The following is a 14,042-nucleotide window of genomic DNA, read 5'->3' as shown; positions in this document are numbered from 1 at the left end:
AGTACTATGGCCTTTAATGTTCTTCTGACTCCAGTTTAGATTGCATGCATCTAAGATTTTCTTTTATTCTTCTTTTTTAAAGTCCTAAAAGCAGAAAAGATTTTGGCCTTTAAGACTAATGATTTCCTGTTTTACTTCTACGTTGAAATTAACTGGAAATGTCAATTTAAATATAAATTACTAAAAACTATTTTATCAATTTTCTCCTCCTAAAAGATAAGTCAGAGCAGAGGGAGATGAATGACCAAACGAAAATTCCATCCTAAGGAATGATTTCGGCAGTCATTCCTTTTCCCTTGAGCTTTGAGACTCACAATATGCCTAAGTATTCATGAACCTAATCTTTAATTACAAATAAATATTGGATGCTATGATTTGTTTGTACTTCTTGACCTGGTTTGGGTTCATGTATGGTAAAAAGATGAAGGTCTTATTAAAATTATGTTACAAACAAATATGACAAATGTGTTTATTTCTATAACTAAGTATTCAAAAAGATGTACAAGTACAAATTGGTCCTTAGAGCATGTTGTAAAGACTAGTTTATTATTGCCTCTATTCTACAGGCTCTCATGTTCAATAAAAGCTAATTGCTAAAATGGGAAAACATTTATCTTGTCCTGTATAGACAGCTTTCCTCAATTATGTGTGATTAATGCCTTTTTTTCAAGCATTCAGCATCTGTTTTTGATCAGTGAAGGATCATCCAACTTATCAAATCGTTCTGTTCATTTATGTCCAATTCCTACATGGCCACAGTGTAGTCTCTAAAACGTACATATTCTTAGAACATCTCTGCATCAGGAGAAAATGGTGCTCCTAGATTCTTTGAGGATGTCTAATTAGAAAAATTAAAATGTGTATTTTGTAGATATTTAACTTGGAAGCTAGAATTGGCAGGAGACTGATTTAACAATATGTCTTGGAGGCAGCTGTGAAGGGATGGTTGCATTGCAGGGATTTGTATCTTAGCCCCACTTCTTGACAAGATGTAAGACTCGACCTCTCTGTACCTCTCTTTCCTCATTTGTAAAATGCGGCAATTATAGTTCCTTCTTTCTACAATTGTGAGCATCAAGTGAGATGAAACACTTAAAATGTTTAGAACAATGTGTAGCATACAGTAGGCATTGAATAAATATTAGATATCATCTGGGGAGATTTGGAGGGTTATAGGATTAAGGACTTTAAAAAAATGTTAACAAATTATTTCTTTTTTCCATGTCACTTCACAGTTTTGTAGCAGAAGCTAGAAATGATTTTTTTTAAGTTGTAAGGAAATTCTCAAAATTAACACATTCATAAGTCAGAGAAGATGGATCTATAACATTTACATTGATTCAAACAGAGAAAAAGTCTTCTATCCTCTTTATGTAGAAGAAATGCTGTATGCAATCAGTGTGTGTGCAGCATATCTTCTTTGGCATTCAAAAGCATTAAAAGAACACTTATTAATTTCCAAGAGAATTTTAAAAAACACAGCCACTAGGGAAAACAGTCTGACAATTCCTCAAATTAAGAATAAAGCTTCCATCTGACTGAGCAATCCCTCTCCTGGGTATATACCCAAAAAACCCAAAAACATGTATTCGCAAAGATATATGCATCCCTATGTTCATTGCAGCATTATTCACGGTGGCCAAGACATGGAAATAACCAAAGTGTCCTGAGATGGAGGACTGGATAAAGAAGCTGTGGAGCATGTACACAATGGAATACTACTCGGCCATGAGAAAGGATGAAACACCGCCATTCGTAACAACATGGATGGACCTTGAGAATATTATGCTAAGTGAAACAAGTCAGGCAGAAAAAGCTAAGGACCAAATGATTTCACTCATATGTGAGATATAAAACTGAAACTCGTGGACACAAACAGCAGTGTGGTGGTTGCCAGAGGGAAGGGGATGGGGGAGTGAAGGGGGCCTAATATATGGTGACAGAAGACAATATGACTTTGGGTGGTGGGCACAGAGTATAATATACAGATCTTGTAACATAGAAACCCACACCTGAAACCTGTATGATCCTATTAGCCAATGTCACTTGAATAAATTTAATTAAAAAATACTAGTCCCTAGAGTTAAAAACTTCCTTTTCAGAAAAATCCCTCAACATAGTGGCATAGAATCTGAAAATTAAGAGGATCTGAGTATCCAGATACAGACATAAACCTTGGACAAGTTCTTTAACCTTTCTGTGATGACTTTTTTCTTCTTCAATCACTTACTTCTAAAATGAGAATAATAATGCCTCCTCTCTCCAGGGGTAGAATGAAATGAGCTAATGTGTATCAATGTGCCCTCTGAACCATACATTCAAGTTTCTGTACTTGTTTTATAAGTGTATTTCCTTTGAGGACATAAAACTGTTTAGCTGACCAGAAATATACTTATATTGAAAACTTAACAAATCATGCGAAAATATTAATCAATTATAAGCTAAACTATGCTCATTGAAATTTGAACGAAGTTTCAAAATAAGCATTTTTTGTGGTATTGCAAAGGTCAAATAGCATTTATAAACATGCTGCACTATCCCCATGCATAAGTTTCTTCATATGTCAAAATGTGTGACTTTTTCATGTTTATATAACTCATTGTTAAAGAGAAAACCAAAGGCTCAAAATGGAGTCACTTGTAGACTTAATATATGACCTAGCTGCAGTTTCAAGCTTCTCCAGGAATTTAATCTTTTTTCTTTTTTTAAAAAGATTTTTTAATTGATTTTTTAGAGAGAGAGGGAAGGAGAGGGAGAGAAACATCAATGTGAGAGTGAACACTGACTGGCTGCCTCCTGCATGTCCCCCACATGCAACCGGGGCGTGTGTCCTGACTGACAGGGAGCTGAACCAGTAACCTTTTGGTGCAAAGGACGACGCCCGACCAACTGAGCCACACCGGCTAGGGCCAGGAATGTAATCTTACTGGGTCAGTCTGGAATTTTCTGGTTAGTACCAATGAGGTGATCTGTCATGTGACCCTCTATATTTCCCCCACTCCCAGAAGCTGAAACAACCAGCCTGATAACAAACCCCCTTCTTAAGGAAAGGTAGCCTTGCCTTAAACAATGCTGTCTTTTCTTCTGCTAATAACTTTGTCCCACTCAGTTTCTGCCTATAAAAACCTTCCATATTGTACAGCTTCTTGGAGTACCTCTCTACTTGCTAGGTTGGATGCTGCCTGATTTATGAATTGCTCAATAAAGACAAATTAGATCTTCAAAGTTACTTGAATTTTTGTTCTTTAACATGTTTAAAAATCTGATCTTTTTTGCAGATGACATTTAAAAGTTCCAGATAAGTAATATTGCACGACTGAAGCACTGGTTAGCCAGAATAATTCCTGGAGGGGAACAGTAGCATATTTTCTGTACACATTTCTCCTTAATATCTATCTTTGCCACTCACAGTCATTCTGAGTATATTTCCTTCCTGCTCTTTGAGGGCTTTACTTCTGGAGAATTCCTTGGCTTTAAATACCTATTTCACAGCTCTCACACCTAGGTAAATTATAATGTTCAGCAAATTTTCTATTTTATGGTAGAAAAACATTAAACATAGCCAGATCTACGTTAGTTTGCAATGTCGCAATAACTAGATTTAAGTAAACACTGCACTACACATTAATCTCTTAGTCAATAAGAGAGTAATTCAGGGCTACACCTTCAGAATGCAACCAATAGGTGAAATTCAGTCTTTAAGAAGGCAAAGGATAACTCTAAGTACCGTGTTCAAAGGATTTATGACTTCATTACACATGGGCAGTATGCATTTAATGTTAATGTAAAAAAAGTCCAGAATTTATAAATTAAATGGTAGTAACATGATAACACCTGTGCTTAAGTGCTTCTGCTTGTTTTAATGTACTTGTATTATGTATTGCTGGTATAGAAATGTTGGCAACTAGAGAGAAGAGTTGGGGAAAGACACACATGCACACACAAAGAGCCCTTTTTTTCAAACTCAGGTTTCCATAATTGCAGAGTTGCTCTTTATATCTTAAGGGAATGTGATGCAGCTAAAACAGGGATTTGAAAATGATATGGCAGACAAAAAATGAAAAACATTTGAAAAGACCGTATTTTCTTATGTCTTATGTTATCATGGAAAAGTTTTACATAACTCCTTTAAAAGAAATAATATTCCTACATCAACACAGCCCAAAACACCCCTTTTTACTCCTGGTTATTAGAACAAGTATCTGCTTTTATAGGATTATTCAATAATTCATTCTTTCAACTTTGCGTAAAACTTCATTATATGTGTTTCTTCTGCTTCTAACCATATCAGCAGAATCATAGAGGGTATTTAGGTGCCCCAAAGAGTGTTGAGCTGTTGTTTGGGGTAATTTAAAACTCTGACCTAAGGCAACATTTTGAGAGATCAAGAGCATTCTCTTTCACCCTGCAGTCCAAAGAAACACATTTTGCCCATCTACATTCCACTGAAGTTGCAATTGGTTAGGATAGTTTCTATTTTCCGTTCAAAAACAGTTGAAAAAGCATGTCAGATTTGCATTTCAACAATGGATGGAAAACATTACAGGTATATCACTGAAACAAAAGCTTTTGGGGTAGTAAAAAAGATACAAATGGTCATAGTTATATAAAAATACAATCATTCACATATTAATATCACAAAACAAGTACAATCTTTCCAAATTTGATTTTTATTACATATTCATGAATATCGCAAAACAAGTACCATCTTTTCAAACGTATTTGATTTTTATTATATATCACTTTCACTATTTCTGAGCATCTAAATTCTGTACCTAGCGCAGAGCTCCACATTAGCAATTTAAAGTAAAAAATAAAAATAAAAAAATGCAGTCCTTTTTGTGTTTAGTGGGAGGGAACATTAAAAAAATCAATGTATCATAGTTTTGATACAGGATATACATGGGATATTGAGGGTGCATTTCTATTCAATAATATAAAAGAATGGTGACATGAATTTTTGAGAGATGGAATCAGGGGTAAAGTTTAGAGAAACCTAAAGGTAACATGTTGATTTGATAATTAGACATCTGTCCAAACTCTGCACAAGACTACAGCCGTTTATACTTGAACAAGCTCCTCAAGGAGGATTGTAGATCTGTCAGTCTGCAAAAGTTCCAGAATCACGTCTAACTATAAAGGTTTAGCCCCCAACTTAGAGTAAGTTAAAAAAAATAAAATTTCTCTCTAGGGTTTGCCATATTACTTTGTTGTTTTTTAATTCCTGGGCAAGAAACACATTTTCGCTTAGTAGTAAAAAATGCTTATATCTAGAACGTTTTAACATGTTAATGCCAGGGAAGCAACTTCTAGTAAATTGCCTCCAAAGGTAACATTGTTTCTGTAGATATACGTTCAGACCCATGCAGGCTTTTAATTTTTTTATTTTTATTTAAACTAGAATTACCGATGGTTCTTTTTCCTAAAAGGTAGTCTTCACTTATCATAGCACTCGTGTTGCCACCCTGCCTAGGCCACTTAGTCTTTTAAGTCAAACCGGCGGGGGCTACAGCCTGGACAATGAAAAGAAAAGACACCCCTGCTGGAGAGAAGCTCCACCTGTTGAGGTCAGTTAGCTCCCTGAGCCGGCGGCTTCTTCCCTCCAGGTAAGGACGTTTGCCAAGCATTCCATCTCTCAGAGCCCACCCCGCAGGAGCGTAGGCAGTTAACTGCAAACAGCTGCAGTGTCTGCGTGGCTGCCTGGCCCCTGCCAGCTGAAGGGCGAGGGCCGAGGGGTCCGCACGGCAGCCACAGCTGCACTGCACAAAAGGCAGCACCTATGGTGAGGAGCTCCCAGGCTGCTGTGGGCCCCGCAGCTCCCGGCGCTAGGGCATCATTCTCCGAGGGGACAGGAGCGGCGAGGTCCAGGAGCAGGGCTCCGCCGCGCGCAGAGGAAGAAAGCCTGACTCATGTCGTGGCGGCGGCGGCGGCGGCGGCGGCGGGCTCCTGGGAACTGAAACTCGTGATGCTGTTGCTGCGGAGAAAAGCCTCATTATCCATTCCGCAGGCTGGGGGACACCACCCAGGGCGCGCACGCCCGATACCCCGGGCTCCGGCAACCTCCCCGCCACGCTCCCTTCGCCGCGTGCCCGCGCGCGACGGCCGCGTGTGAAAAAAGAGCGGACACACCTAACCTGCGCGCGCCCCTCGTCCTGCCCCACCCCCACTCAGGCAGGCCCACCGGATTTGCTTCCCCCGGCCGAAATCCGCCACCCCCACCCCCACCCCCACCCCCGGCAGCGGCGCCTCCGCCAGTCTTCGGCAATTTCCGTCGGGACACCGAGCGCTAGCCAGGACCCGAACACCCGCCGCCTCCTTCTCCGCCGAACCCGGCTTTATGTCTGAGGAGCCCGGGCGCATGCGCAGACGCCATCTTCTCTCCTCCTGCGCTGGCCCCCTCCCCCCCGCCGCCGCCTTCTCTCGCCGGCGTTCGCCCCTCCTCCTCCTGCGCTCGGGCGCTGCTCCCTCCTCTGCCGATGCCGCGAGAGGCTGGGGGGATACCGTGGAGACGGAGGAGAGCACTAGTAACAACCACCTCAGCCCCCTCCCCGCCCGCTGCCCTCCCTCGGCACTCACCCGCCCTGTTTGCCGACACCGACCAACCCCACCTCTCGTTCCTTTGAACGGCGTCGGCTGCAGTCGCTGCACCAGCCCGTCTGGCCACCAACGCCGCCGAGAAAGAAGCCGCTGCCGCCTGCGCCCCCCTCCCGCCCGGGCCGCGGGAGCCGCGGGCTGAGGACCAGCCGGTTGCGGAGGAAGAGGACGAGAGCGGCTCGCACCCCTCCGACAGCGCGCGTCTCGCCGCCCTTCGCGGAGACTCGGGCTCCGGCCCCTTACTCCCCGAGGACGTGTGCCCAGCTGAGGCGCCTGCCCTGAGGGAGGAAAATGCTCCGGCTCCATGGCTGCCAGTGATGGAGCGGTCCCTGGGCTCCCGCCGCCACCGCCGCCGCCGCACCCCGGCCGTGCTCCGCGAGGACCCGGCGTTTCTGCGCGCCCGCCCGCGCCTCGTTGCTGGGCTCACCGTACCGGGCGCCCCGCCGCCGCCCCGCTCGGAGCCTCGTCGCCCCGGCCGCAGCCTTGGCCAGCGTTTCCTCCCGGAGCAGCCACCGCGAGCCCAGGGGGTTTGAAAGGGTCCGCGGGGCGTGGGGGGAGGGCCGAGCGGGGACAGCGGGGCCGGGAGGGGAGGTTGGAGCGACACTGAGCTCGGGGCTCGCCGGCGGCGGCGGTGTCGGGGGTGGCGAGGGGAAGGCGACACTCGCTCCGCGCTGCCTTCGTGCAGAGCGACCGGGAGGGTTTTGCAGCGGCCGCCGGCGGGAGGAGGGGTTGAGGTGGCTTCTGAGTTGTCCGGAGAAGGTGGGCATTTCTCGGTTTTCCCAGCCCCTCCCCTGGTCTTCCCCCTCCCCTGTCTCCCCTCCCTCCTGCCCCGCACCCCACGTGAAGCAGAATATAAAGGGGGGTGTGAGACTAGAGGGGAAAGTGAGTGGTGAAGGACTTAAGGGGTCCCTCTTCGGGTCCCCGGCCGCCCTGTTCACCCTCGTTCATCCTCGTTCATCCTCCCTTCCCGAAGCTCGCCCTCGAAGGCAGGAGCGGCCGGCGCCTTCGGCTGAGGAGGAGGAGGAGGAGGAGGAGGAGGAGAAGGAGGGATCACGCCGGGCGGAGCGTCAGGTCCCGTTTTCCTCCCCAGCGTCTTGAATACAAAGATTATCGTGCAGAAGGAAATTGCGCTCGCCTCCTCCGCCCCCCGTACCAACACAATGCACCAGCCGCCTGAGTCCGCCGCGGCCGCGGCCGCTGCAGACATTAGTGCTAGGAAGATGGCGCACCCGGCAATATTCCCTAGAAGGGGCAGCGGCAGTGGCAGCGCCTCTGCCCTCAATGCAGCAGGTACCGGCGCTGGTAGTAATGCCACATCTTCCGAGGATTTTCCGCCTCCGTCGCTGCTCCAGCCGCCACCTCCTGCAGCATCCTGTGCATCGGGGCCACAGCCTCCACCTCCACAAAGCCTGAATCTCCTTTCGCAGGCTCAGCTGCAGACACAGCCTCTTGCACCAGGCGGAACTCAAATGAAAAAGAAAAGTGGATTCCAGATAACGAGCGTTACCCCAGCTCAGATCTCCGCCAGCATCAGCTCTAACAACAGTATAGCAGAGGACACTGAGAGCTATGATGATCTGGATGAATCTCACACGGAAGATCTGTCGTCTTCCGAGATACTTGATGTGTCACTTTCCAGGGCTACTGACTTAGGGGAACCTGAACGCAGCTCCTCAGAAGAGACGCTAAATAACTTCCAGGAAGCTGAGACACCTGGGGCAGTCTCTCCCAACCAGCCCCACCTTCCTCAGCCTCATTTGCCTCACCTTCCACAACAAAATGTTGTGATCAATGGGAATGCTCATCCACACCACCTCCATCACCACCATCACGTTCATCATGGGCACCACCTCCACCATGGGCACCACCATCCATCCCATGCTGGTGTGGCCAGTACATCCATTCCTGGAGGGCCACCTTCAAGCCCAGTATCCAGAAAACTCTCTACAACTGGAAGCTCTGACAGTGTTATACCAGCTGCACTAACTTCTGCTGTATCATCGGGTTCCTCACCTGCATCTGTAATGACTAATATCCGTGCTCCCACTACTACTGGCAGTATAGGTATAAATTCTGTTACTGGCACTAATACAGTGAATAATGTTAACATTACTGCTGTGGGTAGTTTTAATCCTAATGTGACAAGCAGCATGCTTGGTAATGCTAATATAAATACAAGCAATATACCAAGTGCTGCTAGCGTGAGTGCTGGGCCTGGAGTTAACAGCGGTGTTAATGTGAATATCTCGAGTGGCATGGGCAATGGTACTATTTCTTCAACTGTTAACAGTGTGGTGAATGCAGCTGCAGGGATGACTGTGGGATCAGTTTCAAGTCAGCAGCAACAACCAACAGTTAACACTTCAAGGTTCAGAGTTGTGAAGTTAGATGCTAGTTCTGAACCCTTTAAAAAAGGTAGATGGACTTGCACTGAATTCTATGAAAAAGAAAATGCTGTACCTACTACAGAAGGTGTGGTAAATAAAGTGGTGGAAACGGTAAAACAAAACCCAATAGAAGTGACTTCTGAGAGGGAGAGCACTAGTGGGAGTTCTGTGAGCAGTAGTGTCAGCACACTGAGTCACTACACAGAAAGTGTGGGAAGTGGAGAGATGGGAGCCCCTACTGTGGTGGTGCAGCAACAGCAGCAGCAACAACCAACTCTTCAAGGTGTGGCCCTTCAGCAGATGGATTTCAGTAGCACTGGTCCACAGAGTATTCCGGCAGTTAGTATATCACAGAGTGTTTCTCATTCACAGATCTCACAAGTACAATTGCAGTCTCAAGAACTGAGCTATCAGCAAAAGCAAGGTGTTCAACCAGTACCTCTACAAGCCACTATCAATGCTGCAACTGGTATCCAGCCATCACCTGTTAATGTGGTTGGTGTACCTTCAGCTTTAGGTCAGCAGCCTTCCATTTCTAGTTTGGCTCAACCCCAACTGCCATATTCTCAGACAGCTCCTCCTGTGCAAGCTCCCCTTCCAGGGGCACCACCTCAGCAGTTACAATACGGACAACAATCGACTGTTTCCACACAGATGGCCCCAGGTCATGGTAAACCAGTGACTCAGATTCCTACTTCAGAGTACGTACAGCAGCAGCCGATTCTTCAAACAGCAGTGTCCTCTGGCCAGCCCAGTTCTGCAGGAGTGGGAGGAGGAACAACGTTAATTCCTATGGCTCAGCCACAGAGTATCCAGCTGCCAGTGCAGCCCCCAGCAGTCCAAGCACAACCTGCAGGGGCATGTGGCCAGCCTGTTGGCCAGGCTCAAACAGCAGTATCTGCTGTACCTACTGGCAGTCAAATTGCAAATATTGTTCAACAAGCAAATGTACCCACTGCAGTGCAGCAGCCCTCTTCCCAAGTCACACCTTCAGTTGTTCAGCAAGGTGCTCCTCCATCTTCACAAGTAGTTCCACCTGCTCAAACTGCAATTATTCATCAGGGAGTTCAAACTAGTGCTTCAAGCCTTCCTCAACAATTGGTCATTGCACCCCAAAGTACCTTGTTAACTGTGCCTCCCCAGCCACAAGGATTAGAGTCAGTAGCTCAAGGAGTTGTTTCACAGCAGTTGCCTGCAGTTAGTCCTGTACCCTCTGCTAGTAGTATTTCTGTTACAAATCAGGTTAGTTCAGCTGGTCCTTCTGGAATGCCTTCTGCCCCTACAAACTTGGTTCCACCACAGAATATAGCACAAACCCCTGCCACTCAAAATGGTAGTGTGGTTCAAAGTGTTAGTCAACCTCCCTCAATAGCAACTAATATAAATTTGCCTTTGGCACAACAGATACCACTAAGTTCTCAGTTCTCTGCACAATCATTAGCTCAGGCAATTGGAAGCCAAATTGAAGATGCCAGGCGCCCAGCGGAACCCTCCTTAGTTGGCTTACCTCAGACTGTCAGTGGTGACAGTGGGGGAATGTCAGCAGTTTCAGATGGGAGTAGCAGCAACCTAGCAGCCTCTGCTTCTCTTTTCCCGTTGAAGGTGCTACCGCTGACGACACCCCTGGTGGATGGAGAGGATGAGAGGTAAGATCATACATATTTCTGCAGACATTCAACAGATTCAGAGGTGGTTTAGTAGCTATGTATGTATATGCACAAAATTAGTCTGAAGTAATATATATTTTTTTCACCTTTGTATGTGAGTTTTCTAGAGCAAGGGTGTTACTGAATTGTTTCAGAGTGGATAGGAAATGGTGTAAGTAATATGTAAACATTTGACAGAATAGTTATTGAGCATTAAGAATAGGGTTGGGAGCACTGAGTGGTTTTTGTTATTTATAAAATGCTTCTTTAAAAGATTAATTATGAACAGAAACTTAACTTTTGCTAACCCATATAATAGTTAATCTGTTCTTTTGAATTACTGAAATCCTTATGATCTTCTCTTGGGAGGGGTGTGGTTCCCACATTTGTTTCTCCTTTACTAGATTGGAAAATCCTTTTCAGTTCTTCTGTGTTTGACCTTAGTCTGTGAAAGATACTGTTACCTGCTTTTCCTAGTCAGATGTTATAGGAAAGGTGACCTGATTTGGGTTATATAGATTGCTTTCATACTGTAATTAACCAACTTTTGTGTACTTATTTAATGTTCATTTTATCTGAACAGTAAAGGAGGAATGGGAATTTTGAAATGTTTTTTTGTGAGGGAGGAGGGCATACACTGTCAAAATGACCAGATTTATTTTTGATGGTAGTATGCTGTACATTTTTGCTTTTGCATAGTAGATCAAGGTGGAAGCCATTTTAAGAGTAAAGAAAGTAAGTCTTGGAGGGTTGAATTTACAAAAACATGAAAAGACTTTATTTTGCTAATCTATTCCACTTGTTCCCTTCTTCCCTTGTCAAAAAAACCCATAAAGCCTAAAATACATTATTAAACTAGTGTTTTCTTAATTGAATTGGAAATAATGAGCTAATCACACTTATTGAATCAAATTGTGTCTTTGAAGCCGATTGACTAGAAAAGTAGTGAAAGTCTCTCATGATTCTACATTGCTTTAAACTAAGTTGATTTTATGGGAATGTTTCCACAGATTTGCCAGTCTTACTAATCTTGATCAAAATAATATCAAAGGAGTTATGACAAAGGCTATGCATTTTCACTGTGGAACTATAAACTTGAAAGATATTTAATTATTTTAGTATTGGAGATTTTTGTGATTGAACTTGCATTAAAACGATTGGAACATTTATATTCTAAATGTATATTTGTGGTTTTCACTTTGGAAAAATTAAGCATATTTCAGAAAAATTGCAATTTTAGAAAAAACAAAGTGTTTAAGTAAGGTTTTCATGGTATTTTAGTTACTTAAAAGAAGGTAAAGGCATGATTTATTGAAATAACTCAAAGTCTTGTTTTTCAAGATTTTTATTATTTTTCTAATAGCCATATAATTAAAATCTTGTTACCTAACCAGATGTATTCTGTACCATGTACAAAACTGTACTTTAAAAGGTAGACCTTTTGTAGGAGGTAGTTTCCTTAATAGCCTAATGTAATTAATTGTTAAGCTTTTATTTTTATCATATGCTAATACTCATCTGTAATTGCTAATATTCACCTATAATTTTAAAGAATTATTTACCCCAAGTATTAATGTTTTTTAAATCTAAAGGGTGTAATCTGAGTGAAGTCCCTATAAAAACAGGTGTATTATATGGGTGGTAAATTTAGAGAAATGGAAGACCGATGAAATATATGAAAACCACACATTTTGAATTCATACCTGCCATGATTTTTGTTAATTACCACTTGTGGTATCTTGGCATGACTTTCTCTTTTTTTCCCACCTGGTGGTTGGGCATGATAGATAGCTTTCCACAACTTGCTGTTCCAGACAATTAAAGTCAGATGTTGCTACCTTCAACTATGTTTTTAACTATAGGGATAGAGTCCCAGTTTAAGATATTAGTATAAAATAAATTTTCCCATATAGTAACTGAGATGAAGATTAATTAGGGACAAATTATGTAGGAAGGTTTGGAATTAAAGGGACAAAAAGAGATACTGATTAAATACTGCTATAAAGTTACTTGAGTTGACTGTTACCTGTTTTGAATTTACTACATATTTGAGCCTTTGTTAATGTCAAAGTCAAGGCATCAGATCTGGAAAATTTTTGTTTCAGAGTTATCCTTTTATCCTTGAAAATGTTTCATCCCTAAAATACCTCTAAAGGTCAGAAAGAATAAATATGTATATTATTTTCTCTATTGTGTTTTACTACAGATTATTTCTTTTTTCACTCTAGTTGGGAAAATGAAATGTTGTTTTAGTTAAATTTGCCCTTGGAAGGGAATTTCAGAATTTCTACAAGAGGAAAAATGTGATAATGGTTTAAAAAATTATTTTTACCTTCTCAATAGTTCCTGTGTCATTTGCATATTCTGGGCCTGGTCACCTGTTAGTCTCTCATGGGAGAAAGGTGTACATTATAACTTAAATATTATGACTTAGAAAACATGTTAACAAACTTTTGGGTGGTAGAACAAATCAAGGATAGTTATTCTTTAGTAGTCTTTTGAAATAATACTCTTAATACTTCAATTTTAAAATGTTTATTAGACATGTAGAAAATGCTTTTATTGGCCGCTGGGAGAGACTATAAAGATTAGAAACGTGGCCTGGCTGATGTGGCTCAGTGGTTGAGTATTGACCTGAGCATGAACCAGGAGGTCACGAGTCCTGGTCAGGGCACATGCCCCAGTTGCGGGATTGATCCCCAGTGCAGGAGGCAGCCGCTCAGTGACTCTCTCATTGATGTTTCTATCTCTTTCTACCTCAGCCTTCCTTTCTCTGAAATCAACAAAAACATATTTAAAACTAAAGATTGGAAACATGGATCAGACAGTAAGATTATATATCTTGTTTTTAAACATTCATTCTCATTAGAAAGGTCTTAATGTCATATTTTAGTCTTTAGTGTGAATTTACCTTTTCCATTTATTTATTTTTTTTAAAATTTGAACTTTTCAACACGGGAAGATTGAGGTATTTGACACTAATATATAATCTTTTGTGTTTTCTGATTACTAGTGCAGCCTCTTATGTGAAATTATTCAAACTTGTATTCATCCTTAAAGACAGCTCTGATTTTCCCTCTGAAGCATTCTCTTCACCTAGGGAATGTTGTTTCCTTAGCACTTTGCAGTATTCCTCTGTTTAAGGCATTGCGCACATTCAGTTTGTTTACTCATCTTTCCTACAAGACTGAGTTCCTCAAGGGCAAGAACGAAATATTTTTTGAACGAATTAATGAGCAGACCTTTGTTTTCCTTTTCTGTCATGATTTAAAATTTATATTGTCTGATCTTAAGCACAACTGTTAGAGATGCAGGATCATGTAATTTATGCAACAAATTGAAAAGAAATGAATAAAAAGATTTACTTTTTTTACCTCTTCTACCTCATCATTCCTTGAGGTGAATTGGTATTGAT

General features: G+C 42.8%; 2 protein-coding genes across 4 annotated transcripts in view; one reads left to right on the top strand and one right to left on the bottom strand.

The window, feature by feature from the left end:
- Positions 1-4,657: 4,657 nt before the first annotated feature.
- Positions 4,658-7,542, bottom strand: LOC308552435 (uncharacterized protein; the record flags this gene model as incomplete). Its single annotated transcript, XM_081127738.1, has 3 exons — positions 4,658-5,974; positions 6,577-7,335; positions 7,533-7,542. 3 exons carry the CDS (start codon positions 7,540-7,542, stop codon positions 5,826-5,828), a joined length of 918 nt encoding a protein of 305 aa, XP_080983864.1. The 3' UTR covers positions 4,658-5,825.
- Positions 6,492-14,042, top strand: part of TSC22D1 (TSC22 domain family member 1) — a 134,423-nt gene continuing 126,872 nt past the window's right edge. For 2 of the 3 annotated variants that reach the window (XR_013998282.1, XM_081130012.1), the window contains exon 1: positions 7,353-10,627. Coding sequence is in view for 2 of the 3 variants with exons in the window: in XM_081130012.1 (XP_080986138.1) it covers positions 7,755-10,627 (2,873 nt within the window). In the remaining variant the exon portion in view is untranslated. Of the gene's footprint in view, positions 7,132-7,352; positions 10,628-14,042 lie in introns of those variants that run through there. The other variant, XM_081130013.1, reaches the window with a different exon arrangement.

Source organism: Miniopterus schreibersii, assembly GCF_964146895.1.
Source record: "Miniopterus schreibersii genome assembly, chromosome: 2".
Lineage (NCBI taxonomy): Eukaryota > Metazoa > Chordata > Mammalia > Chiroptera > Miniopteridae > Miniopterus > Miniopterus schreibersii.
This window is presented reverse-complemented; position numbering and strand designations above follow the sequence as displayed.